The sequence below is a fragment of the Ictalurus furcatus genome, chromosome 18 (assembly GCF_023375685.1).
Source record: "Ictalurus furcatus strain D&B chromosome 18, Billie_1.0, whole genome shotgun sequence".
Classification (NCBI taxonomy): domain Eukaryota; kingdom Metazoa; phylum Chordata; class Actinopteri; order Siluriformes; family Ictaluridae; genus Ictalurus; species Ictalurus furcatus.
Window position 1 is genome coordinate 13,345,654 of NC_071272.1, and position 26,571 is coordinate 13,372,224.

Genomic DNA, 26,571 nt, shown 5'->3' on the forward strand with positions numbered 1-26,571 from the left:
TGATGACAAAAAAAGCTTTAATTTAAATAGAAGAAAAAAAGATCACATTAAAAAAAAAATCTGTACAACCTTGAATATTGAATAACAGCTTTTAAATAAAACAATACCCCATACATAACTAAAATGTGATAAAAAAAAAGAAAAAAAGTGGGATGTACTATTTTACAATATGTGTGCAAAAGCATTATTAATTGATTTCCTTCCCAAAACTGCATGATTCAAAGGTCAGAGAGCACTTTAGGATCAGCTCCCTAAGATAGTGTCTTTGAAAAATAACCAGGAATCCAATAATAAAATAGATTTATATACTTTTAAATATATATATGCATATATATATTTATATACAAAACACACCGTTTATAAACGGCAGAGATTCATTCAATCCCTTTTTATTACCGACACCAGGGACTGTCCAGTAACTTGTGCTTGCCTTACTCCAAATCAGAAAAGGAACTCCCTGTAGCTTTAGAGAGTTTACATTAAAATGAGAGAGATGGAGACAAACAAAGAACAGTGATACAAATGTTTAGGCCAGTGGCCAAATCGAACCGGGATCATCTATAGGAGTTAGAGTCAAAATGATAAAAGGGTCATTGGATGACCCGTGCAAAGCATGTGAGAGAACAAAATGACCAAGTTGGATCTTGCAAAACAAAGTAAAGATTTAAAACCTGAGACGGGCAAGATAAAGCAAATGGTGCCGTTACCACAAAGAACGAAGGTGGCTGCCACAAGGGCACACTAGGCACACCTAGTGAACTCTACACCTAGTGTTCCACAAACGTTTATCATGAGATCCATGTGCTACCATGTATGAAAAAAAAAATTCTAGGACCTGAAGGATTTCAAAATCATTATACTGATGTGGTGATCACCACACACACACACAAAAAAAAACATTTTAAAATTTAAGGACCTTGGTACTGTTTTTTTACACCTCCCAAAACTTTAAAGGGTTGTATGGAGTGTGACTGAAGAATATTGAAATTAGATTTCGGGTCATTTTGCATGGTGATCCAATTTTTTGCTAACGCTCAATGATTTCTGAAGTGTAGAATTAACAATGACCTAGGTGTAGTGAAATATGAATATCTTTCGTTTAAGAATATATACTGTTAGGTACAAGTTGTCATTCTATCTCACCGGTATGAGAACCACTGGGTGGATTTCCCATACCTTAATTTGTAGAAGTCACAAATGTGAAGCCCTATATGCACAGAACAACAGACCAAAATAAAGCAGAGAGAAAATGAGAAAGAATGAAGTTCTCCAACTGAACATTCTTCTATTGTGGTCGGGATTTCACTCAAAGTGAAAACTCGAAGTCATGGCCAATCTTGGGCCTAATTCCAGTTGAATGATAAAGCAAACTAGACACTAGATTGAGAGTGTGAAAGAAGACCTCTCAAAAGGTCCCTAAAATCAGAGTAGCATTACCTTTCCAGTTAGCATCAGCAAATGACAACCAGGTGCAATGAACAAAAAAGCCACACCCTCCACCTTCAAACAGCAATCAAATAAATATGTTTTTTTTTTTTGTTTTATATGTGTATATCCTTATTTGTTTTTGCAAAGTTCTTCCAACTAAAACGCTGGAGATTAAAGGTCAAAAGGAGCAGTAGTTTGGTTAGTTCCATTAGTAGTAGAGGGGATGTTGCAGTAGCAGTAGTATCACAGTAAGAGAAGCCGTACTGCAGATGCTTGCTGATCGACAGCAGTAAGAGGCAAAGGAGTCAGCATTGTATCCCTCCCACTCCAGCAAGTCCAGAGACCACTGGTACAGAGGGTAGGCCTTGGACAGGGCAAAAAAAAAAAACAACAAAAAAAAACTGTCACAAGCAAAACTGTGGACTATATATAAAGATTTGGAGGAGTAAAGATATACCCTCTTTGTAAGGATGGTAAAACAAATCTGAAAGGTTGATCCTTTTGCTTCAGGTTTGAACCCTGGTCATACTCAGGGTTCTCCATTTTTTCCTCTCCTTAGTGGACTGTAAACTATGAAGGGAAGAGCACCAAAAGTCATGGGAATTGTCTGAGCTTAAGTATGTCCACATATGTATTGACATCTTTTCCCTGAAGGGGTGAACACAGTGGTCATGGGTTCTCAACGTCGACCAAGTTATCTGTGGACACTGGAAATTAAGGTGTTATTCTTCATTAATAATTAAATTGCTTTATGTCTCCAGAGTGCTGTACATGAACTCTGGGAACAGAAACTGTGGGTGGGGGATGGAGTAGGGGTATCTAGCAAGATCCATGTCTGTAGAACAGTAATGATGTTTCTTCCTTTCTTATGTAGATGAAGACCCTTCTGACTCTTTTGGTGCTCAAGAGCCCAGGTGGATGCAGGGAGAGAGAGCTTTCAGCCAACAGTCTCTGCTACAGATAAGACTTTCCTTTTTGTTGGAGTTGCTAAGAACCTTTATACACCCACCATTTCATAGGAAAAAAAAAAATCTTTAGATTGTACTGGCTTGGCTTTTTTTTTTTTGGCTTCTGAGCCATCAAGCGAATTAAAAATAAAAAAAAATAAAAAAAAGATCAGAGGTTCACAACGTGGTTTATAGCTTGGCCGTACAAGGGGTGTGACCTGAAAGCTATTTTGCTGTGCAGCACCTGTTCCTAGTGTGCTCCCATACAGAGTAAGCGAAAAATGCTTCAAAGAATATCAATCACTGCAAAAGCACAAAGAGGACAGGGGGAAGAAAAAAACAAAACAAAACAAAACAAAACAAAACAAAACAAAAAAAAGCAGTTGAGGGTTAAGCTTGACCTCAAGTAACAGAAAGATCCCAGCTATCTTCAACAGCTAGAATGAGCATGTATTCACCAGGAGACCGGCTCCGGAGCTTCACTTGGTCTAGGCCTATTTGTGCAGGTTAGTCTATGTAGAGGCTCAACGCAGGTGCTCAAGTAAAGGGAGTTCGGTAGCCTCCTCCCGTAAACTTGGAGGATCTGATGTAAGGGGTGTGGTCTCTGTGGGCACTGAAATAGCCACTGCATCCTGTGTTGGGCTGACCTCAGGGGGCGGGGCAGGTGGGACAGGCTGGAAAGCCTGGGAAACAGTCACATTAATAAATTAGTTTTACAAATCACCAGCAAGACTATAATTACAGCACCAACCAAACCAACTACAATTAACTTTAAAACCAAAACATAGAATTTTGAGCAACTTTTGAATTTAAAATAAATTTAAAGACAAGGAATAGTCAATGGAAATGCAAAGTTTTTTTTTTTTTTTTTTTTTATACTATATCGCTGTGGAAAAAGAAAAAAAAAAAAAAAGGTAAATAAGCAACCGTCTCCTCACCTGAGTGCGGATGCAGTGAGACAACCCTCCATCCCCTTCCACTGCCGCTGGCCCATTAAAGCCTTTCCTGCCAGACAAACTCCACTTGCTATAGAGGGCGTCATAGTGCAGGCCACTTCCATGCCCAAGCCCAATGCTAATGCCCCTCTGAGAGGCTCTGTGGCTGGCACTGTCCTGCAGGCTGCCTGGACAGAAACGCTCAGTGGGTGGCACAGCCACAGATGCACTGAAGGACAGCTGTGAGCTGGACAGGTGCTGACCCAGCAGGCCCTGGATGGAGGAAGTGCGCTGGAGAGAGTTTACCAAGCCTGCGTCCATCCGGCCCTCAGATTGGCTAAGCAGGGTCAAGGGAAGGGGCTGAGAATGGACAGGCCAGCTCGGTCCAACAGGATTGTCAGTTCCTGCAAACAGAGAGTCAGGAGTTCCAGTATTTAAATTAATTTATTTTAATCTTAAGAAACACTTAAGAAAGACATTGACTCAAATCTATAGGAGCATATCTGAAGGGATGTGATTTTTACAGTAGAATAGAGCATGTAAAGTCCTACCCATGGATGGCTGCACAGTGCTAATGTGGGACTGAGACACAGTGGGCGCTGTACTCTGGGGAGGAAATGCTGCAGGATTGTTACTGATGGAGGAAGATCCACCACCGCAGTCAGAGTCTTCGATATTCCCTCCACTGTTGCAGCCTGCACCACAGCCCTTCTGTAGCCTGCGGGAGAATACAACATGTTAAAAATAGAATAGCTGTGAAAGACAACAGAAGGTCCAGCTAGTTACAAGTGATGCATGCCGTCAGGAGCTTCTTACTGCATAGGGAAATTTAGATTGCAAATAAAGCACACTGTGTCAGTGAAAACTAAGAAAGGGAAAAAAAAATTATTTTGAAGTCAGTGAATAGTTTGTGACCTGTTCCAGCTACTGATGAACCAAGTGTAGATATTGTGGGGGCTTATGGGCCCTCCCCAGACGGACCGGAGCTGGCTGTGACCTCCAGCGTATGAGGTGGTGAGGGGGGAGACGTAGATGGGGTATCCGATAGGCTGATCACAGGACGAGTTGATCATGTTGCGCAGTGCCTGCTTGGCATTCTGGATGCTGCCACGCTCAGGGTTTCTGTTCCGCAGGAAGACCAGCTCCTGCTGCTGCCCAGCCCAGAGTCCACGAACACACTCTCTGTTCACCTGTAAAAGAAGAGAGATATGTGTAACGTCACAGAGTGCAACTGCAAGCAGTCTAGACTTTGAACAGCTGGGAATGTATACAAAGAAAAAAGCTGCACCATAAATGTGTTTAGGCCAAATTACACGTGAAGGAAAAGCTTTGGTAATGAACTTAATACAAATGTTTGCTCTCTGATACACATGAATGATTTATTTGATCTTTAGAGCACAATGAACAGAGCTAGTGTCTTTATTGAATTTGATTTAAAAAAAATGTAGATAAAGAACAAATAATAACCCTAACTGAATGCATTGTTGAATAAATAAATTTTTAGATTGATGAAAAAACTGCTGTGGGTGTTTAAGGCATGTAGAGTTTATTTGTGAATTACAGAGCTTGTGTTAATAACTAAAAGCTGACACCTTGACAGCTGAATCAACAAAGATTTGGCGCTCAAAGCAACTGGCATCTGGTGGCCAAACTGTTTATTAAAAAACCTTTTCAGATCTATAATCAATTATTAGTATTTGGTCATTTACAGCATGGTTTTTTTTTTTTTTTTTTTTTAGGACTGAGTGGCACTAAATCGTTTCTGAAGAATGAGAAATGAAGATTTTTAAACGCTGTGCTAAAATTCCATCATCAGTCCAGTTGGACTGATGCTGCTTGTAGCGGGAGGGAGCACTTCCTACTGGTCAAGTTTCGTGTCTCAATGACTTGCAGTTGGATTCCACAGTACATTTAAGGGAAGAAAAAGCACAGTAAGAATAATAAGAAAAATTGTTGAAAAAACAACAGGGTATCAATTATTTGATCAATAATTACAGACAAATGATCTTTCTGGGAAATCCAACAAGCAATCCAATTCTGAGACTTGGATTGCAATCATCCAATTGATTTTTTTTTGTGGAACATTTCAATTTTGGCCACCTTTTTACAATGAATTTTTTTTTTATTCAGCTAAACATAATATTCTAATGATCTGGGTGGTAAAAAAAAAAACAAATAAGAGCAGCATTTGCAGTAGTGAGTGCACCTTTATAACTCGGAAGCTGAGGAAGCGCTTGTTCAACATGATGATCTTGTACTCGTCGCTGCCATCATCCATGACATGACGCAGGGCCAGGAGTGAGGGCATGTTGGCCAGAATGGCACTGCGCCAAACCGGGTCTCCTTCGTGAGAGATCAGCATCTTCTCTTCATTAGCAGTGATGGCATCATATAGCACAGCTGGATCCTCATACTCATCCGGAGAGGTAAAGTGGTCCTAAACACACAGGTGGGGGTAACAGACTCACTCTTTCCGAAGTCTGATATAGAGCAATTGTCAAATGCAGGCCTATTTTTGTCTGAGCTATGAATACACAGCAGAGCTATCCCAGAAACCTGATTTTAGCTGAATGAAAGTGGAGGCTGGAGGTTTACCTGGTGCAGTTTGAGGGACATGCGCACACCAGGCGCTACCACACGGTTCAAAAGGTCCATGTCTGCAAACACCCACTCATCCCTTGGTGATGTGATCCGGAAATCGCCTTTAAACAAAGCGTGGAGGCCATAGAGGAATGGCTCCAGGCTACAAGAGTAGAAATTCAGAGTGGAATTCATTTCTCTTTTATAGGCCATTGGTAAAACACAACCTGAACTACTAAAAGTCGATCGTTACCTGGCAGACATGCTGTGGGATGCCGTGCCAAGAGCTCTGCGGCCGAGAATGCAAAGCCCAAAACAGAGCGTGACCAGAGGGGAGTCTCTTTCACTGTCCACAGGCTACAACACACAACAGCAAGGTAGGCAGAGTGAATAAACCCTTTAAAACCATATGTCCTCACATACCAAATTTCCACCAGTGGTGTTAGTGGTGGGATCTAACATGCTTCTGCCACAAAAGAGTTAGTTCTTATCCTGTAAAACTTTACTCGTCTGGTACAACTCGTTGGATGCTGGCAGCCTCGAATCAAAAACATGGCTTAAGAGAGGTACAGTGAGTTTCAATGATTTGTTAAAAGGAAAAAAGCTTAATTTCACTTAGCTAATGTTACGCCTTCTATATGAAAATAGAAGGTGGATTTTATTATTAATCTTGCAGCTGGGAACTACTGTCAGAACTGCTGTTACAGAAAATCAGAATTGAGCATTCAACAGCTCTGTGGTATATTAAAATGAATCATCAGTGGAAAAGATCTGACATTAGTGTATGGCCCTATTCTGAATAAGAGCAGTGCTGGGAGGAGTGACCTTATACTGACCTTCTGTCTGCGGCTGTTGCAGTACTGGATCCAGTCCAGATAGACCATGCAGTAGGCAGCTGGGGTGATGCCAGAGGCTCGGTGGTCGTAGTCTTCATCAATATTCAGGTTAAAGGTGGGGTCACTGTCAACGTAGGAAGCACTGAGACAGGGTTTTAATGCCTCCTGCACCGTCTCATTGGACAGCCACTCCTCCAGTTTGGGTGAGCGGCTCACGTAGTAGATGATACTCTGCAGGAGAGACTCAAATTAGTATTTCAGACTCAGATTTGTGGTATGCTAAAAAACTGTCTTAGACCACCATATTTACTAAAATCTAAAATAAATAAATAAATAATAAAAAAATTCTAATAATTTTGCAAAAGTGGACAGAAATCTCCTGTGAGTGGAATAATGTGAGCAATACCTTGACATAGTAGGTTATCAGAATCTTGCGCAGGTCAAACACCTGCAGCATGGAGGCAGCGTTGTTGTCGCTGATGCTGTAGCCTTCCAGGACATACTTGGTAGCAGCAACCTCCCAGGCGAGCCAGCGCTGGCCAAAGGCTGCGTTGAAGGACAACATGTGGGGTAGGTGGCCTGGCTCACAGCAGCAGCAGCCCTCATCCTCCTCCACACCCTCAGTGATTGCCTCCACTTCTCGCTGCTGACAGTATGTACCTGTTTCATCACACACGCAAGGAAGAGATGGAAATGGGACCTTACTACTGAAGAGACTAATGAGTACACAATCAAGTAACATGTTTAAGGATTGTTAATGAAAAGATCAATAGTATTTAATAATAGTTAATAATAAACATAATTGTAATTATATAAAAGAATAATTAAAACATTCTACCAAATGCAGAATAAATATAGTGAAAGCCATAGATTTAAAAAAAAAAAAATATCTTGGGAAAATGGTTTTGTAAATTCAACTTAATGTCAAATATGACCTTCATACGATTGAGATGTATAGCTCACCTCTGAACTCCAGGCCTCTGAGCTGGAAGGTGACAAGCCCATTCCCAATTTCGATAAGGTGCACGAGAGCGTTGAGGTAGTCTGATGCCAGGATGAAGCAGTCCCCCGTGCTGTAGGTGCCCCAGCGGCCCAGTAGCAAGTCTCCACACAGAGAATGCTGCAGTGAGCGCGTCAAGTGCTCATAAAAGATAGAGTTTAGGTTGTTGTCATCAGCACCTTTATGTGGCAGAGAAAGGAAGTCAGTGAAGAGGTAGGAAAGGAATTACAAATGCTGACACAAAAACCCTTATGGCAACACTTACCAGGGTTACGGTCAAGCTGAGTGGCCAGGCGTGTATTAGAGTGATCTACCCTTTTTGTGCTGCATAGGGACACGATGAAGGTCAAAAGGGGAAGTGGTAGGGTAAAATAATACAAATACCAAAAAAAATATTTTGTCACAAAAAGTAAGCACTTACTTGTAGTCCCGCTCCCAAAACTTGACAGGGCGGGTGTAGGAAGTGACAAAGACAGCGCTGCCCAACACAGGATTGAGGGGAGTGGAGAAGAGAGCAGAGAACACAGCCTGCACAAACAACATGGCCGAGTCTGACAGCACAGCAGCCGTTAAGGAAAACAACTTACTACCAACTATAATACAGCAAAATAATTCACTCATCAATACAATAACATTCTACTTGCAACAGTTTTAGAGTATAATGCATAAATCATGACATGACTGAGAAGACAAATTATTAGAAAGGTCAGGCTTCCTGCCACGACACACAAATTAATATATCATACACATACGGACTGGCTTTGCTTCCTTCAATTTTTCTTCGAATACTAGTCCTATATTCTGTTTTTTAGTTACATTTTTGTCTTGCATCATTTCACATCATTCTACCTGATGGTGCAGCTCAGTGTAAAAAATCTGGAGGATGTTTTCTGAGACCGACTTTAAAACACAAGAAACATGATGGACTAATGTTAACCTAGCTACTTTTTACATTCTAATAAGACTTGTATACTTTCCGTTATGGTAACACTGACATGAAGTGGCATTCCTTGCATGCACAGACATATTGTTCGACTTACATACCAAGATTAAGGCACATATAAATGGTTAACTCATAATCTACAAAATAAAGGCACTCTGTTTGAAGAAATTCTATGTAATAATTAACCCATAACCAAATTCAGCACTTAATTGTTAACAGCATTAATAACAGTGGAGGATACGGGGCACGGCAAACGGCTGGGCGAAGGCATGAAACGCAGAGCCCCAAGTAATCTGCCATGGAGCGATGTAGGTCAGCACAAACCGCAGCTTATACAGTAGGTCCCACAGCTGCACAAACACAGATTATTAGGTAAATAAAGCACAGTAAAACACTAAATATATTCTAATGGTACAAAAGGGAGACAAAAAAAAGCCTCCGCTAATGCTACTAAATGCTACAACGATGATAAAGTAAGTATCTGAGTGGAGGGTGGATGACATCAAACCTTGCTAAAGAGGATGGACGTGAAGTAATAGTCGAGCAGGAAGGTTTCAGAGAAGCGTGGATAGTCGAACTGGAAGAAAAGGGCGGTGAAGCAGAGAGTGACGTATTGTTGAGAGGGTGTGCAGAAAGAGGAGCGAAGCAGCTTCATTCCAGCCATGGAGATGAACAGAGCTCGGCCACTGGGCAAATAAGAACATCGTTAACACTCATTACCAATCAAAGTCCGAGCATGAATAAAATGCTGACTGCTTAGCCTGCAAATCATTTCAACTCGCAGTATCTAGGTATCTTTAGGCATTAGGAATTTCAATTGACTGTTTTAAGAACTTTTAAATGCCATCATTAAACACTGAAGACAATTTATACAACTTAGAGCTACACAAATGCTTAAAAAAAACCCCAAAAACAACAAGTAGTTATTGGTTTAAGTCCACCTTGTCAACTCATTATCATTGGGAAGTGTGACTGCAGGATTTCCACATAAAGCAACGGTCACGCTAGGCTTTAAGTATGCGTATTTTTGTCGGACGCCACTGCAAATATGGGCGGGAACAGGATATGACATCATGTCAAAACTCTCCAAGTTGTTTTTATAATATTTCAAAGCTGTATTGTAAAGTACAGGATAGCTTGATATTGTTAAAATGAGCGTTTCCATTTTTAAATTATTATTTTTTTTTACTAAAAAGGTCATACAGTGACATCGCAATCATCTATTGGTCACAAGTCTTTACGTGATACGATTATGCAGGTCAGAGTTAATTAGAAACCAAATAAAAGCCTAAAGCCAAATCTAAAGCCTAGCGTGACCATACCTTAAGACACATTTTGAAGTTAACATTTAGATTATTACTTTTGTTCAAAGCTTGTTATTTAGCTGCCTTCTGTATCTGTATATTTAGGTGTAATGATGAAGAGTGTGCAGCTCCTTTGAATATATAAAATTCACAAATACGGATATGTTCATTAACATCACATTAAATAAAGTTAAAATTGTCATCAGATATGAACAAAAGAGCAAAGGCTGATTCATCCATGTAAATCATGAACACTGATAAAAACCAGTCTGCAGTTGGAAAAATAGTTAACGTGTTAGTGTGTAACAAGTCTTATCTAATGGAATCATGACCAAATTATATTTTTAGTGGAGCTTAAAGAGGACTACAGCAGCTTTCTCTTGTATGATATCAGGCTCTTTGTTCATGTCAGAATTTAAAGGGTGAGAATTATAAGGGTTAATAAAAAACAATAGTATTATACAAACGTGTTCTCATTTCCAACACATCATTTGCTAAAATTAAAAATACTTAAAACCTCTGTCTCACACTCATGCTAGTTAAGGCCTTAATTTCCACAAGATTTTAACATTTCTCATTATTTAATGACCTGCATATAACCTGTAGAACTGAGATTCTTAAGTCAGCAATGAGTATTATGTATGTATGTATGTATGTATGTATGAGAATGAACTTACTAAGTGCCAGGCTTGTCAGGGTTCTGGCTTATGGTGTGGGCCTCTGTGGTCAGGGAGTTGAGCACAACTGCAGGGTAAATGAAGTACTTCTCTACACACTGGAGCCAGGCATAGAGCTTCTCAAACCACATGAGGTGCGCTGCATCTGTAACACACAGGAACATAAAACATGTTGTTGCCTTTCAGAGACAACTTGTCTCGAGTGTGTGTTATATACATATACATATACATACATATACACATATATACACACACATATATACACACACACACACATATATATATATATATATATATATATATATATATATATATATATATATATATATATATATATATATATATACACACACGAGAGAGAGTGTGCGAATACTCACCCCGAACCTCAAATTGGCTGTACTCGCGAGAACGTAGCACTGGGTGGGCCAGGCAGAACCAGGGCAGCTGTTTGCGAAACTGAGGCAGTAAGTAGTGAGTGAGGAAGCCCACCACGCCAGCCAGAATATACAGAACAAAACTGAGAGCAGGCTGAAAGAGAAATAGAGAGAACTCAGGGAACAACCACCAGGCATATATGATTAAACAGTAAACCCTACCCTATTTTAAAAAATAAATCTGTGTCACTTAAGATGATGGACTTTTACATAGGTCCTAAGTCAAATATCTCTTTAAAAAAAAAACAAAAAAAACAAAAACACACATTACTGTGGGCACACAAATTAAAATCAAATCTGAACCATTACATTAGGATTCAGCAATAATACACCCCACTTAACTAACTATTATCATTTTATTTTTCCACTATATGATACATTCCCAGCATAAGTAAGGCCTTACTAGAGCTAACAAACCTGCAGAGCAATAAAGACAGTACTGGCACTTATGGCAAAGCTGATAATGGCCATGAGGGGACACATGACCAGGTCAGAGTGTAAAATCTCCTTCTATAACAGAGAAAGAAGCAGTGTGAGAATAAGAAAACAGACTTTCACAACCAATGACCACTTTTTATTTTTATAATTTTTCCAGCAGTTATAAGTGAAGGTACTGAATGTCCTGAATACCACAGAGTTGCGCAATTTCTCTGGCAGTGGGTCCTTGATCTCCAGAGGAGGCTCCTCAGGAGTCCTGCTTTCCAACTCTGGAAAGAATTTGGAACGGACCAAAGACCTGCCACGCCACGGGGAAAATAAAATATTAAAATGAAGTTAACATCAGCCTCAACACAGACACCAGCAAACATAGGTGTCTGAATGAGTGGAGCATTCAAATGATCTTCAAGCTGATACTGACCACAGCACAGTGGGATCACTGCTTTGTCTGCTTAAGTGGTATGATAAGGCAAGGAGGAGGCCACAGAATACAGAGAAGAGCACTGGAACATGAGCCTCACCCCATGGGGCCTATGTACAATACAATACAATAAAATGTGCATCATGACATGATAAAATCAGCTTCTGTAGGACTCTTTGTAGCTCAAAATAGCTCACTTACATTGATAGCACCAAGGCAAAAGCCATATACCAGAGCTGCTACTAACACACTGCGTAACAGACTGTAGAGTGAGGACAGGGGGCTTGTAGTGGCTAAAACACAAAGACAGATTAGACGGTGGACTAAAAAGGAGTACAGTCCATGTATGTGTGTATTGATTTCTTACCAGTTCCACCAAACATGTGCATGTCAACCTGCTCCAGCAAACACATGAGAAATGTGTTGACTTGAGGTAGAAGTCCAAAGAGGAAGATGACTGGAAAACACAGAGTGAAAACTGCAAAGAAAACAAAAAAAATAGGAAGAGAGCAATGTGATCATTCTTCCCGTGATGAGATTTTGACATTTACTACTATATATATAGTTCTGAAAACTACAGCCATGAATGTTTCTTTTTAATACATCAACAAGTAGCAGCATTTTAAACACAAAACAGCTTCCTATTCACAATAAACTATATACTATTATTAAATTACATATAATAGTGTTGCAGAACTAACTGTGCAATGGAAAACCGATAATTATAAACAACTGTTAATCATTTTGAATGTATAACTACTAAGAAGATCTTGTATAATCTTACGTACTTTTGAATGTAAGCATGAAAACCTAATTATGAAAAAAATATGAAAAATACAGTTTGTCACAAATAATTAGCATTTTATTCAGGTGACTAAAACAAGAAAACAAACATTCAAATAAGCATATATGTAAAATGAATATGGAAATATTGTGAAAATTCCAATAGCATTTGAACAGTAAACCCAAACACCCCACTAATGTGGACGGAGGATGTGGAAATGAGTATGAGTGACAAACCTATGAGCATGTCTCTGGCACACAGCAGGAAATGCGCAGAGAAGAAGGTTACTCCATAGAGAGAGAAAGGCTGAAGGTTGCTGGAACGGCCAACAAGATCAAAGACCCAGATCAGCACACAGCACAAGCAGAAATACACCGGCCGGCTGTACACGATGATCCAGTTATGGCCCTGTGCAAGGACATCATACAGCATTTACTGAGAATAATCTTCCCACAGGTAGCTGAAACAGCTCTCTGAAGCAGTGAGCAAAATAAACAAATAAACAAATAAAAAAATAAATAAAATCCAGTGGGGTCGTGTGTACTCACATGCATCGGGGAGGCTGCGTCAGGTTGCACGCTCTTGAAAAAGACAAAGAAGAATTAGTAAAAACGTACAAATCAATGTACAAACTATAAAACTGCACACTCAAAGTGTATTAGCATGCGATTTGCTGTGTCTCAGCTCACCTTCAATAAGGAGTACTGGCAGCTGGCGATGACGAGGCAGAACTGGAAGACCCAAATGTCCCTGAAGAAGCCATGCAACAGCAGCAAGAAGCCAAGAAAAGCCACCAGGCTGGCCAACACCACCGCAAACACATTCTCGCCAACCCGCCGATTCCTGCAGCGCAGATAGCCAAAGTAAACATACAGAAATACTGCACCCTAAAAACCTTTTCAATGAATAATATGATATCAAAAAAAAAAAACAACAACAACAAACCCACACTAAATGACTAACAATAATGCTATCATTCATGCAATATTAGCTTCCACAACTTCATATGTAATTATAGTTGGATAAAAATTATGACTGGCCATACTTTAATTACTAAAAAAATTAATCACAGGCAAATTGCTGAGGTATAAGACTAAAGCACTTCAGGACATGCTGTTATCTGAAAATAGTCAACTTCATTATGGTAACACATTGCACTACCACACACTGATTACTTTCCTATAACAGCCCATATAGTGCTGTATTCCTTACTTAAATATATTAAAGTTTAATGTTCTTTTCCAAAGAATATGCCAAAGAACTGAGTAGAACATGCCCAAACATTTCAATTTTAAATATTTCACACATAAGCCCATAAAATAAATATGATCAACCTGGTAAAATAAACTTTAAATATATTTCAGTACACTCCACAGGCTGATATCTTCTAAACACCGACCCTTGCATTGTATGTATTTATAAGATATACTCATGTATACTTATGTACTTGTGGTATGTGATGCCAGCTGGGGAGAAAATATGCTTTCTCAAGATCTGACCAATATTTAAGAAATAGTATGCATTCTCTACTTTTCCATGACCATATAATGAATGTGGTTTCCATGGATGAATGAAAGCATTGACAGAATTATTACTATAAATAGACTATACATGATCAAGTCAATAAAAATGTGACGCTGTATAAATGTCACTCACCTATCCAGTAAGGCCAGAAGAGCCAGCCGGTCATAGCGCACTCTAAGCCACTTTCCTGGCAGCACCCAGAACTTGTAGTACTGTTTCGGTTTGGCTTTCTCCTCTATCATCAGTGTGTTCTCCTGAGATTCCTGCAGGGACTCATGATCCAGGTCAAACTACGGAGTGAGAGAAAAAACAAGAAGGACCGATTTAAAACATGGTGGATAATCCAAATCATCAAGGTGCTTGTGAGAAAACATCAAAGGTTGAGGCTCACCTCAGGCATCTCCAAGGGCACCCTGCGCACCTGCATGCCCTGGAGGACCACAGGTCTAGGCTGCAGCACGGACAATGTTGGAGCCACGTCCTGCACTTCAGTGGAGGTAAAGCTGGAGGACTGGGACTGTCTTTCACGCTCCCTGGAAAAAACACACAGAGTTTAAACTTTGAACTAAGTGACCACAGGCTAAGGTTTGGACAGGTAAGAAAGGCCATTTGATTGACACTTACTGCACTGGGTCCTCATACCCTCCTCCTGCAGGTCCAAACGTGTATGATCTTTTTATACCTGGGGAATAATGAATTGTTTATGAAAAAGTGGCTCTCTCACACTAAAGTACACCGGAATGTGTAGTTTTCAAAATAATATGCATTGAATAATTAGCTGTTATGAAAGAAATAAAATACCTAGCAACATCTCCCCACTGTTATCCGCAAATGCAAGGATCTATAAATATGCATGACTATGCAAATGAATCTCCATTTTTCATGACATACCAATCCAACCACTTCCCCTACTAGCTTGGTAACTCTATGCTACTACCAACATTGCAATGTTGCTGCTATGAAAAAGCAAGGTAGCATTTTTGAAACTGAAGAAAACACATATGTGCACCAGCACTAGAGAACTGTTGATGGCAGTATGGTAAATTCAGTTATCGATTTGTGTTTGCTGGTCAGATTCATTCAAGTGATAAAAACATTGAGCAATGAAGTCTGGCTTTACCACTCTCATCGTAAAAGTAGTGCACAGCACCCTCAGAGGTGTCGTCAAATGTGGACGCTTCATGCACTCCGCTTCTGGGGAGCAACAGGGAAGAGGCGAACTGTAGGGCTGTGGGGAGGGCACGCGCACGGGAATGGGACGAAGCACGGGTCCGTTGAAGATCTTGGAGGCTGGGTGGGGAGCCCATGGTGGAGGGGGGTGGAGTGGGGTTACTGCCTGCATTATGTCTTCTGCGGATGGCCTGCGTCCTCTTGACACTGCTTACAGAGTCCCGTTTACTTCCTTCCTCAGAGGCCAAAGCTGCAGGGGAGACATTTAATTTAGTACTGAGAGAATACACAGGCTTGCACTAAGCCTAGATTAAACTGCAAAATTACTTTATGGTAGATAATAACAGACAGCTCAAACAGGCTCTTAAAAAGTACCAAAACAGGCTAAAGAATGACGATGCATACTAATAAGCATCCTTGGGTTATTGATGAGCAATTATAATTTTCAAACAGAAAACACAGTGTGTGTGGTCTACCTCCTCCCACAGCACCTTCTTCCAGCAGTTCTCCTGCCCTCCATCCGGTCTGGTTTCCAGCCCACGAGCCTCCCAGGGAGTCGAGCCTGTGAGCCCTGGGAAAAACCTCTGCGTGTCCAGTGCGAGCCTCCAGGTCAGACTTTGACATGGTAAGGGGCCGTTGAGCAGGAGTGGAAGCTGCTGCTAACGGCAAAATGGTGGAAGCCAGAGTTCCTGTGCTGGTGTGGCCTCCACCAGCACCATCCATGCTGAGCACCCTGGCATGAGTCTTGGCACTGGCCGTGCTGGCTGAGCGCTGTGCACTGCGAGTGTGTGAGGGGCCTGCTGCAGCTGGCTCTTTCCCCTCGTTGGGACTAGGCAGCTGTGGAACAGGGACAGGTTGAGAGGCAACTCCAGGATCTGGAGAATAGCAGGAGGTAGACGAACTTGAGTCATCCTCATCCTCGTCATCTGAACTGAAGCGGCGCTGTGAGCCAAGGCTGGAGGCAGCGCTGGCATCACTGCCATCATCCTCATCACTGGAGTCCTCGAACAGGCTTCCACTGTAAGCTTTGGCGCCTAGCCTGCTGCGCACAGGCACATAGTCCCTGCGTTGGCTGCGTCCATGATGACGGCGTCGATACGAGCCACAGTCAAAACTGCTGCTGCCAGCAGCACCACGTTTACGTGGTGCTTTCCTGCGCCCGGGCCGCTGGGCCACGCTGCCACCAGCACGCAGAAGTTTCAAGTCTTTGGGCCGCACCACTTGCTGCTGCTGAACCTGCAGGGAAAGTGGCTCAACCAGCAGGTAGGGTGCAGAGGTGACAGCCAGGGCAGGTTCCGAGCACACCAGACCTGAGGGCACAGAGCCAGCCTGGCGTGGAGGTGGGACAGGGGGCATGGGTATGGCTCGAGCCTGATCGCAGGCGTCCGAAGGGCCACTGCTACTAGAAGGGGACGAATCTTGCAGGGATGGGAGCTGTCCCGATGCATCCTCACCCTCCACGAGAGTTCGATCCAGGCCCTGACCAGGGTGAAGCTCTTTGGAGGGAGATCGTAGCAGTTCGCTATCTGAGAGATCATCTGTGTCGCTGCCTCCCAGGAATGCAGGGTCCTCTGGCTGCTGGCAAGACCCCTTAACCAGAACTGCAGAGGAGGGCATAGGGAAAGACTTGTGTTGCTGGCCCAGCGATGGACTTTCAAGCTGCGTAGAGTCTGTCTTCTCACTGCGGTAGCTGCTGACTGTACTCAAAGTCTCTCGGTCAGTGGCCACACAGCTGTCTGTTGATCCAGCTGTCAGTGCCACCCCACTGTGACTACATGGTTGCTCTGCTCCAGGTCCAAAGGTCACTGGATCAAGTCCAAGCCCCAACAGGTTCTCACTCAGTTCTTCGCTCAAGCTGCTCTTGATGAGAGGGCTGAGAGGTGCATCGCCCAAGCTTTCAGACTCCGCCGAAGGGCCGAGTGGGGAATAGCCACCCATTGCAGGCTCCTCCGGCCTTCGCTGTGCCTGCTGCTCCAGCACATTGCTGCAAGCCACTGCTGGATCCTTCTCTTCTCCATCCTCTTGGCTGGATGGTGAGGGGGGAATGGAGGGGCAGTCTGGCAGGGGTAGGCTCCCAAAGCCTACTGATCTCACACCACCCACTCCCATGAGCCTGGGAAAATCCCCAGCAATGGCTGCAGCAAGACAGGACTGAACCACACCACTGGCTCCTGTTGGGTCACACACCATAAATAATCACCATTTTGTTTTATGCCGTTATACCTTCTAACTGAGCAACCTGACCTTAAAAGCAATAGCCCTGTTATTCTTAAGGTTAAATACTTAAACTACGGGTGCACAAACTATGCCACTGCCTTAAGGGTAATACTGCTTGTTGGTAAATGTACAGTGAAAATGTTTTGGGCCCTACTGATTGCATCCTGAGAGTTGTGCTGAAGAACATCTCTGTGTGTCGAATTCAGACCATCACCGTCTTGCTCTTGCATCAGCTCTTTGAGGTCTGGAAAATGCAGAGAAGCATGAAATTAAATCTGTTTCACTTTCTGTCTGGGATATAAACATGTACTCTTTAGAATTTCTGTGCTTTCAAAATTTAATTGCTATTATGCTGCACACACCTATACACAGCAAATCTAATTATGCTGGCAATATTAAAGATACAGACCTTCATGAATAAATGTGTGTCAACAAATATACATACCCTTAGAGCCTCCAGGGTCCTCAAGTTGTGGTAAAAATTCCTGGGACAAGTAGGCAAAAAAAACCAAACAAACAAACCAAAAAATAAACAAAAGAAAAACAAATTGTTACTTGTACCACTTTGTACACAAATTTTAAATATTAAAACTATTCTGACAATAAAAGCTTGTTTTTAAGGTAGAATTTATACAACTGGAATGAAATACTTTACTCAAAAAGTCTAACACATGTACAGACCAATAGATTCCAGTTTTGCAGAATTCACATACTAATTCTGAATTTTCATGTAAATGCAAATCATATGTTCCTAACACAAGATTTTGCATGTTCTCTGTAAAAATAATTTGTCCAAAATAAATATGCCTAACTGTCTAAAAAGATGTAGTCAGTCACACAGAGCTCAACAACAAAGACAAGGATCATCATCACAGACTTAATGTGTGTCATCAGATTTTGCCGAGTAGCTGTTCAGTGCTTTCTGGGTTTTATTCTTTGTATGGTAATGCTGGGTTGAATTGTTGGAAAAAATTCTCTCTCGTACAATGAAAGTGCCCACAAGTACACTCTCCACTGCTTATATCTATAGAGAGCCAATTTTAATATGTTAGTATGAGGATGGGAGAAGTATTGCTATTCACAGAATAGTTCAACACAGAAAGCTTATAAAAATGGCATAAAACCTTTAAATATTGCAGACTTCTAGAAATAGCAAACATTTTTTTTAAAGGCACAAAATAACCTCTCTAATGGCAACAAATGTCTCCAAATGGCACAAAATGAAAACAAATGGCAGTACCATGAACTCTGTTACACAATGTGTAATTTCACACACACACACAAAAGTCTGAAACATACTTATAACATATAATGTTTATTAAAAATAGTGCCAGAGCCCCAGGTGAAGGAGCACCTGCTCTCGGAATGGCTCAAATGATAGACACACGAGTGACCCCTCTCCTCTGACTTCTCTGGGGGGTAGATAGAGCCCCTCAACTCAATCCACATAGTCTTTCTCCAAAAAAAAAAAAAAAAAAAAAGAGCCACTCGGAAATAACTGCCGTGTACTTTATTTTATTTTATCTTTTCGGAAATAACTGCTCCAGAAGCTGTGACGCATTCAGGCTTTTTCGGGAGCACGCCGCCACTATAAGACGCCAATAAATCGCACGCTGAGCGAAAACCAGTAGAAAACTAGCGATCAGAAAAAACTGCCAAACATGCAAAAACCTGCTGTATAAAGTTTTCCAGGAAGACCGCTAGAGCGGAGCTGCCTTTTCCTGATAGCTGCTCTGCACGGCCCTGTACCGCTGACACAACTCAAAACGCACGCGTAAAAGGTTTGGTTGTGCTGATTACGCGTTTGATTTTCTCAGCCTCCGAGTGGTCAATCATGTCGAGTTTGGGCTTGTTTGAAAGCTAGAAGTATCCACAATTGGTCCAAGTGGGTGTCAATCAAGTTAGACTGCCCGATTATAATTTAGGAGGATTGTTCAGCATAGCCAAAGCAGATTAGCTTTTTTTTAGATGGTGTCCCCGAGGGGGGGGGGGGGGATTTTCGTCTATGTAGGTAATGTAAGGTAGTAAACGTTTATACAAGTCCGATCTTTGGTTTAAATGTTATAATTTTATTGTGGCAGTTGTATACGGTGTTTTACTATCAAAAAAGCTTTAGCCGTGCTCTCTGATTTATCTCGGTCTCAATGTTTTCGTGGAGAGGTGTGAATTGTTTGCCCAGCAGGGAGCTCAAACTCCACCCCTTTCCCATCCCCCTGCTCACCAGGAGTTAAGCACACAGACATAAAACTGCACGCACAGAAAGCCACAAGTGTCCTGACTAATCTTGTACCAGAACTGCGGTGATACAATAATTTATTCGTTTATACTAATTGAAAATGTCCGATAAGTTGTTTTCCATTCCGCCAGTGGAATGAAAGCTAGTGTCGGGGCGAAAGGGGTTAAACAATGTTTTTCATGCTTGTTCAATGAACCATAAACAATTATTCCACATGCACCTGTGGAACAGTCCTTAAGACACGAACAGTTTACAGGTGGTAGGCAATTAAGGTCACAGTTACAATAACTTGCAGTTACAACACTAAAACCACTTTTCCACTGCATGGTACGGCTCGACTCAGCTCACTTTACTTCTCAGAGTTTGCTCTTCCACTGCAGTTTAGTGCTGAGTCAACGTGGGTGCCATCTTCCACTTGCCTTCACGCAGGAATAATGTTGTATTATTGGAGCCTGTACAAATACACCGTCAGGCGGTATTCCCAACGCCTTTCCTGTTTACTGAACATGTTCTAGACCGTACGTAGTGCTCGATATGAACAAGTTAGGTTCAGCCGCGACAGGAGTGACTTCGATAAACGCCTGTTTGGAAATCTGTAACAAGCGAGATGTAAAAATCTAAGACAGAAACATTTGTTGTAATTTTATCTGTAATGAGATAAATGATACATAATTTTCAATTAAAAGAACATTACCATACGCAAAGTATGTATTAAATGACACATTTATTCAGGCACAACACAGAAGCAACCGTTAAAGAGAATCCCTACTCCCTCAGTGCGTGGCTCACATTTAGTATCGGCTCGTCTCGCTTGGGACCTCGACCGAGGTGGCACTAGAAAAAAAGTACCAGATACTATCCACAGTGGAAAACCCCCAAAAAGCATGCAGAGTCGAGCCGTACCATGTGTTCGAAAGGTACCATTAACAAACCTTTCTACTGACTCTGAAAAACACCAGAAGAAAGATGCATAGGATGCTTGCTCGCCTGCGTGAACATGTCATAGGCCTGCTGCAGGGAGACATGAGGACTACAGATGAGGCCAAGCAATAAACTGCAATGTCTAATGCAAGACACCTAAGACAGTGTTACAAGGAGGACAGCTGATCGTCCTTGCAGTGGAAAATTACATGCAACCATGTGCCTGCCCGCCCCCCCAGACGTGATTGAGAACTTGCAAATGCCTTGGAGGAAGAGTGAAGTAACATCTCACAGCAAGAACTTACTGTGTGCAAGTGGTGGTGCAAGTACTTACCGTTACTTTTTCTATTGTTTGTGATTAAATAGGTTTAAAAAAAATCTAATCTATATGAAATCCCCAAAATTATTAAATAAATGCACTGTAATGCATGAGTGTTAAAAATGTAAGCAGGGTTTTACTGGCATTAAGTGCTAAAGACCATCCTCACCGAAACCTGATTCAGCCCAAACAAGGAATGCTGGGAGCTGCAGCGCACTGGAGGGGTTGAGTTCACCTTCCTGAACACAGTCATCTCCACACCAACACCACTACCCCTGGTGAACACACATACAAGCACATAGCTGCTTAACATCATCATCATCATCATCATCCCCAAAGACTGATACTATAAATAATAAAAGCTGCCTGGAAGCTTTTATTAACAAGGTCAGATTCTCACAGTGCTAAATAACCAATACTACTGTAGTACTTCACCAGAAAAGTTTCTGCACAAGTTGTAACTATAAAAACGATAACATAACATATTAGAATGAATACATTACATAAGCCTTGCACTTGACATGTCGGTCAGAGCAGCTGTTACTATTACTGAACTATTCTGACCAATAAGGATTGAAAATTCAGCAGCGTTGTGGTATAAACAGAATGAAAAACCTCACAGTTTAATAAAGTAATGCTGGGAAGCCCCAGAGATGTATCTGTGTACCTGTGTTGGCTGCTGTCGTGAGCCCCAGAACCATCGTCACCTTCCTCCACTCTCTGAAGGTCTGTGGTCAGCGATGCCTGCCTCTTCTCAACAATCTCTCCCAGGTCAAACATCGCATGCAGGCGAAAGTTCACCACCTTTATAGCAGTGAAGAAGACAGCCACCACAGCGCAGTACGCCCCTGCTACTACTACGGTGGGTGGCAGTGCCTGGAAAATATATGAGGAAAAACAGAGCACAAGAATAAAGATAAATAAAGTCTCACTGGAGACACAATATCAGAACCAGGAGGGAAAAAAAAGACAACAAAAAAAGAGAACAGTCAGGCCATTTCTAATCTTTCTAGAGTTTACACTCATGAGTGGAGTGGTTAAACTAGCACTGTCGTGACTAACGAACTCATGAAGATTTCATCAGAGGAAGATGTTCCTCTGACAAACTTTTCAGATTATAATACTACACTTGAACACCACAACCTAAAAGTATTCATCACATTGTGATTACCATAAAGTTTACAATTTAGAAATGTATTTCAGTCTAGTACTTGAGGACTCAACCCACGTCCCAGTGTTGTTTTTGCTTGCAGTCTTTAACAATCCTTATTCAGTTTTGACCTGTTTTACATAAACAGGTAGGGTCATGTATTTGTTTACTGGAGTATCTCTGGAGTATGAATACATCATGTCACTAACTCTTACAAAATCAAGGTGTCCCAAGAACCTTGAATCATATACTGTAGTGTTGATTCACTGTTTAGAAGAGTTTTATCGCATTTGACAGTAAGGACATAATGTAAACCACGTTACCTCAAATGTAACTCTTGTTTTTCAACTATAAAATTTTTTACATTTAAATACTTACGATGGAAAGAAACAAGATGTTCACTGCATTGCGTTACTTCACAAAGCTTAGCAATCATGTAGGTATTTAAGAAATGGTTCTGGTGTCTGACGTTTGTGTGTGTGGAGCACAGAAGCCAATTACACCAGAGTGTTTTTACAGAGACTTTGAATCAATGATTCATCACAGAAATATTACTAGCATTTGACAGAGGATGGCGACTCTGAGGTTGTATTTTGTTACAACAAAAAACACTTGATTACACTGGAGATGGCAAAAGAGTAGAGAATAGCAGTCTACGATTAACAAGATGAGCTGGTTTTGTTGTTTATTGTAGAAATTCATATGACAATATGAACAATAATCATAAAATGTGTGTGTTAGGTTAAGACATCAACACTGAGCAAAAACTTTCAGAATGACTTCAACAAAACGTCTTCTGAAAAAATAGTACATATTACTATGGACAGTGTCATGAGTATAACCAACACAGCTTCACTCTCAAGTGTTGTCAAAGTGTAAAAAATGTACAGTCTGGTTTTTTTTTCTTGTATAAATAAGAAAAGGCAGGCAGAGGAACATAATCCTCTATTAGTTTTACAAACACAAATCCACTGAAGTTAATTTGGTAATTAGCATTCCACACAACTCGCCTGGACACGTCTGCCAAAACATCCTCACCAGTCAGACCTTTAGATTTCTCTGGTACGTTTCTTAATTCGCTAAATATGGCCAAGAATAACATTTTCAAAAGATAACAACCACCAACCTCATTTCCCCACCACTGGTTTAAAAAAATCTTTTTTTTTTTAAATTAAGAGAAAGACTTTTTTTCTGCCCAATTCAGGGAGCATACGTTCATCTGAAAAAAGCTCACTGCTGCAACAGACTTTGTTTTCCTGCTGGAAATCAGTGTGTGCCACAGAAATGCGGCGAGCCAATCTGATTGCAACCTTTATGATTCTGAAGCTTATGGCCAGAAAAGTGTACAAGTCAGAAGTGGGTGGAGCATCAAAGACTGAGACTAGCCAAATATAATTATGTTGTAATGTACGATTATGTTGATTCTGAAAAATCATCATCAATGCAGATTTTTGTATTTGACGAGTTGTTTATTTAACCAACAACAGAAACGGGTTATAATTTTAAACAAACAGATCGAGTTCACTTTCAACATGCAGGCTACTTGCCTAAACAGGAAGTCAAACGGAGCAGTCAGAGAGAATGCGGGAAAAAGTTTTAATATCGTTGTACACCAAGTTCACATGAACTTTAACGGGAATTCACAGTGTGAACGCAAAAAAAAAAAAAAAAATTCCCACAAGTGCACTCTTTTTTGTCATGCACACCTGCAACACCACAGAAGAACTCATGCATCTCCATAGACTAAACTTTGATGGCAAGAATGTAATAGGAGTAAAAAATGCTAAACCTAACACTGATAGTGTCACTCAAAAATTAAAAGCATGGCATGCATTAAACACAGACAGCAACAGGTCGATGACACACAAGCATAAAAAAAACGAAAGCTCAGGAGAACTCACTGCCTGGTGAATGAAATACAAACAGTTGACTTCATAGCCTCTTATATAAATTCAGTGAAGGGGCTTGAACTTTTTTCCCAATATGGTAGTAAAATGTGTAGCAATTTCAGTTTAATAATGAAGCCTGTTTAATTTTGGGCCATTAGACTTAATGATGGGACGTCTATGCGATTTACTACCGTTTAGATAAATATGTCGAGAGAAAGATCGATTATAAAATTTCAAATAGCATTTGTTTTAAATACACAAATTCATTATCAGATGACTACAATTATTAGTAACTGTAATTGGTTGTTGATGTTATAAGAGGGTATAATCATTAAATTAGTCCTGGAGGAGAAAGTCAGTAGAGGAACAAGAAGTGAAGTTGTTACTCAGACTTCGTTTTGCTTTACATTATTGGGGGGTGGGGGTGGGTTCAAATTGCCAAATTATATTGGTTAGTGAGATTCTCATTTATACGCCATCTTTTAGGAAATTAATTGATTATTTAATCGTTAATTCTAATCAATTTTTGACTATTAAAAAAAACATTCATTTTTTGCAGCCCTAATTACCCTAAGTCTATTCTAGAAATGGTGTCACTCACTACCAGTTTCGATTAAGACACACACACAAGCTTCAGTTATAAAGAGCACAGTCTCTAGATTGTAATAACAGTGTAATATCGTATGAAAGTTACATTCACACAGTGGACTGTCAATATGCCAATTTTTTTCTCAAATTTTTTACAATTTTTCCTGTCAACATGCCAAGGTAGATGACGCTGCCGTAATCAAAAGCAGTCCCTGATACCATCAATCAGCATAACAGGGCTGACAACGCCTACACGAACATTCCTTATTTGGAAGATAAAACAACTTATTGGTCTTGGACCTTACCACCACTCACCATGTACAGAAGAAAAGGGAAGGCCAGAAGGAATATCCAGAGGTAGAGGTGGAAGCAGTTGGAGAAGGTGCTCTGGTGGGGGTCAACGTACCAGCCTCCGGTCAGTGAAGCCCACACCCCTTGCCGCAAAATCTGTAGTGCTTGAGAGCCCATCTTTTCAGTACTTCCTCCTCCACGTAGCTCAAATCCCTCCTTTCCTTAAAGTCTCTGCTTTAACACTTCCATTGGTGATGACTGCTTCATCAATTTATCAAAGAAGGTTTCCCCCGATAATGATAATACTCACTGATTGACTGTGATGGACAGAGTCCTGATCACATGCTTCTCTGTTTGACCTTTGCCAGTGGAAAAGGTGTACTTTGAAAGATGACCACATGAAAACGTTGCTTCTGAGTGACCAGCAGTCTGGGTTTGGTTTCTTTACAGCGGTCCCAAAAAAAAACACTTCACTAAATACAAACATTCAAAGTAAGGAGAACCTACAGGCCTGCATATGTGACATTAAGTCAATTAATCAGTCCATGAATTGAGTGACATTTAGACCTAAACACAGAGAACTGAGCCAGCTTTAAAGATAGGATTTGCTTATATTGTGCGAATTGAGAAATTTCCAAAAATATGAAAGAATAAAAGAGCAGGAATATTATATAGGGGTTTAAGACTACAACTTCTTCATCATCCTGAGATATCCAGCATCTCCAGCTTTCAGAATAAAGCTGGAAACCTGGTCCATTTTGTAAAGATATGCAACATTAAACACGCAGTAATGCCAAACTTCTTTAACATTATTTATTACAGCTGGTTATCCAGCTTAATATCTCACTGTATTGAGGCACCAGGTCTAGGCCGGAATAGCATTAGCCACCGTTTTATCACCTCATTCTAGCTCATCCAGCCTCACTAAACTCCAGGACTGGCTAAACCTGTAGGATAATTCCAACTGCTTTTCAAGAACATTACAAATTCATTTCATTGAATTATCCAGGTCCGAACTAGTGTCAGCAAGCCAGTATTGGAGGTCGGTTAACGCAACAGTTAGCTAGTCCATACAGTACAGTATAGTCCTTTAGCCTTGCTAGCTAGGCCACTTTCTCATAAACGGGGTTTATTATATACGCACCTCCACAGCGCTAAACTCACACACGCATATGCAGTAAAGACTAAGCAGCCTCGAGATTAAATAACCGGACATTATCAGCACTTCTGTTTCATGAGCTAGCCAGTGAACGTGCCTGCTATTTCCTCAGCTAGCTAAACAGATTTCTGGCTGATCACTGCATTCTATGGTGCTAGCCAGGTTACCCAATAGCCTGCTAAATCCCTCGAGTCAGTCAAATTATCCGCGAGTGGGAATTCAGCTTTCTGCTCATTTGCTGTTCGTTACAGCGGCCATTATTTTTGGCACGTCCTCCGTAGCGGCGTTTGATAATTCCTTAAAAAAAAACCTCGTCTTTCAATCTGCTAATTTCCACTGTCGAATTTGTCCATTCACACAGGTAGCAAACACCCACTTAC

At 41.1% G+C, this 26,571-nt stretch overlaps 1 protein-coding gene across 1 annotated transcript; it reads right to left on the minus strand.

The window, feature by feature from the left end:
* pcnx1 (pecanex 1) lies at positions 1–26,571 on the minus strand. The gene is made up of 34 exons (XM_053648678.1): positions 25,057–26,571; positions 21,782–21,990; positions 21,284–21,389; positions 18,084–18,123; positions 17,793–17,882; positions 15,898–17,592; positions 15,372–15,671; positions 14,876–14,933; positions 14,643–14,784; positions 14,384–14,541; positions 13,417–13,570; positions 13,276–13,308; positions 12,964–13,135; positions 12,311–12,421; positions 12,145–12,236; positions 11,944–12,053; positions 11,715–11,820; positions 11,502–11,594; positions 11,028–11,178; positions 10,651–10,795; positions 9,178–9,355; positions 8,911–9,019; positions 8,148–8,277; positions 7,992–8,050; positions 7,690–7,905; positions 7,133–7,386; positions 6,727–6,957; positions 6,144–6,247; positions 5,906–6,053; positions 5,517–5,747; positions 4,226–4,500; positions 3,862–4,028; positions 3,314–3,714; positions 1–3,058 (listed from the first exon to the last, which is right to left on the minus strand). The coding sequence occupies exons 1-34, from the start codon at positions 25,207–25,209 to the stop codon at positions 2,900–2,902; spliced, it is 6,780 nt and encodes a 2,259-aa protein (XP_053504653.1). The 5' UTR covers positions 25,210–26,571; the 3' UTR covers positions 1–2,899.

Bases quoted from the DNA above. Each gene is read 5' to 3' on its own strand.
- pcnx1 (XM_053648678.1), bottom strand. From the start codon at position 25,209: ATGGGCTCTCAAGCACTACAGATTTTGCGGCAAGGGGTGTGGGCTTCA. The intron at 17,593-17,792 runs GTAGGGCCCAAA...GTGACCCAACAG, and splicing joins CAACTCTCAGGATGCAATCA to GAGCCAGTGGTGTGGTTCAG. The intron at 14,934-15,371 runs GTAAAGCCAGAC...ATTATTCCCCAG, and splicing joins CTACTTTTACGATGAGAGTG to GTATAAAAAGATCATACACG.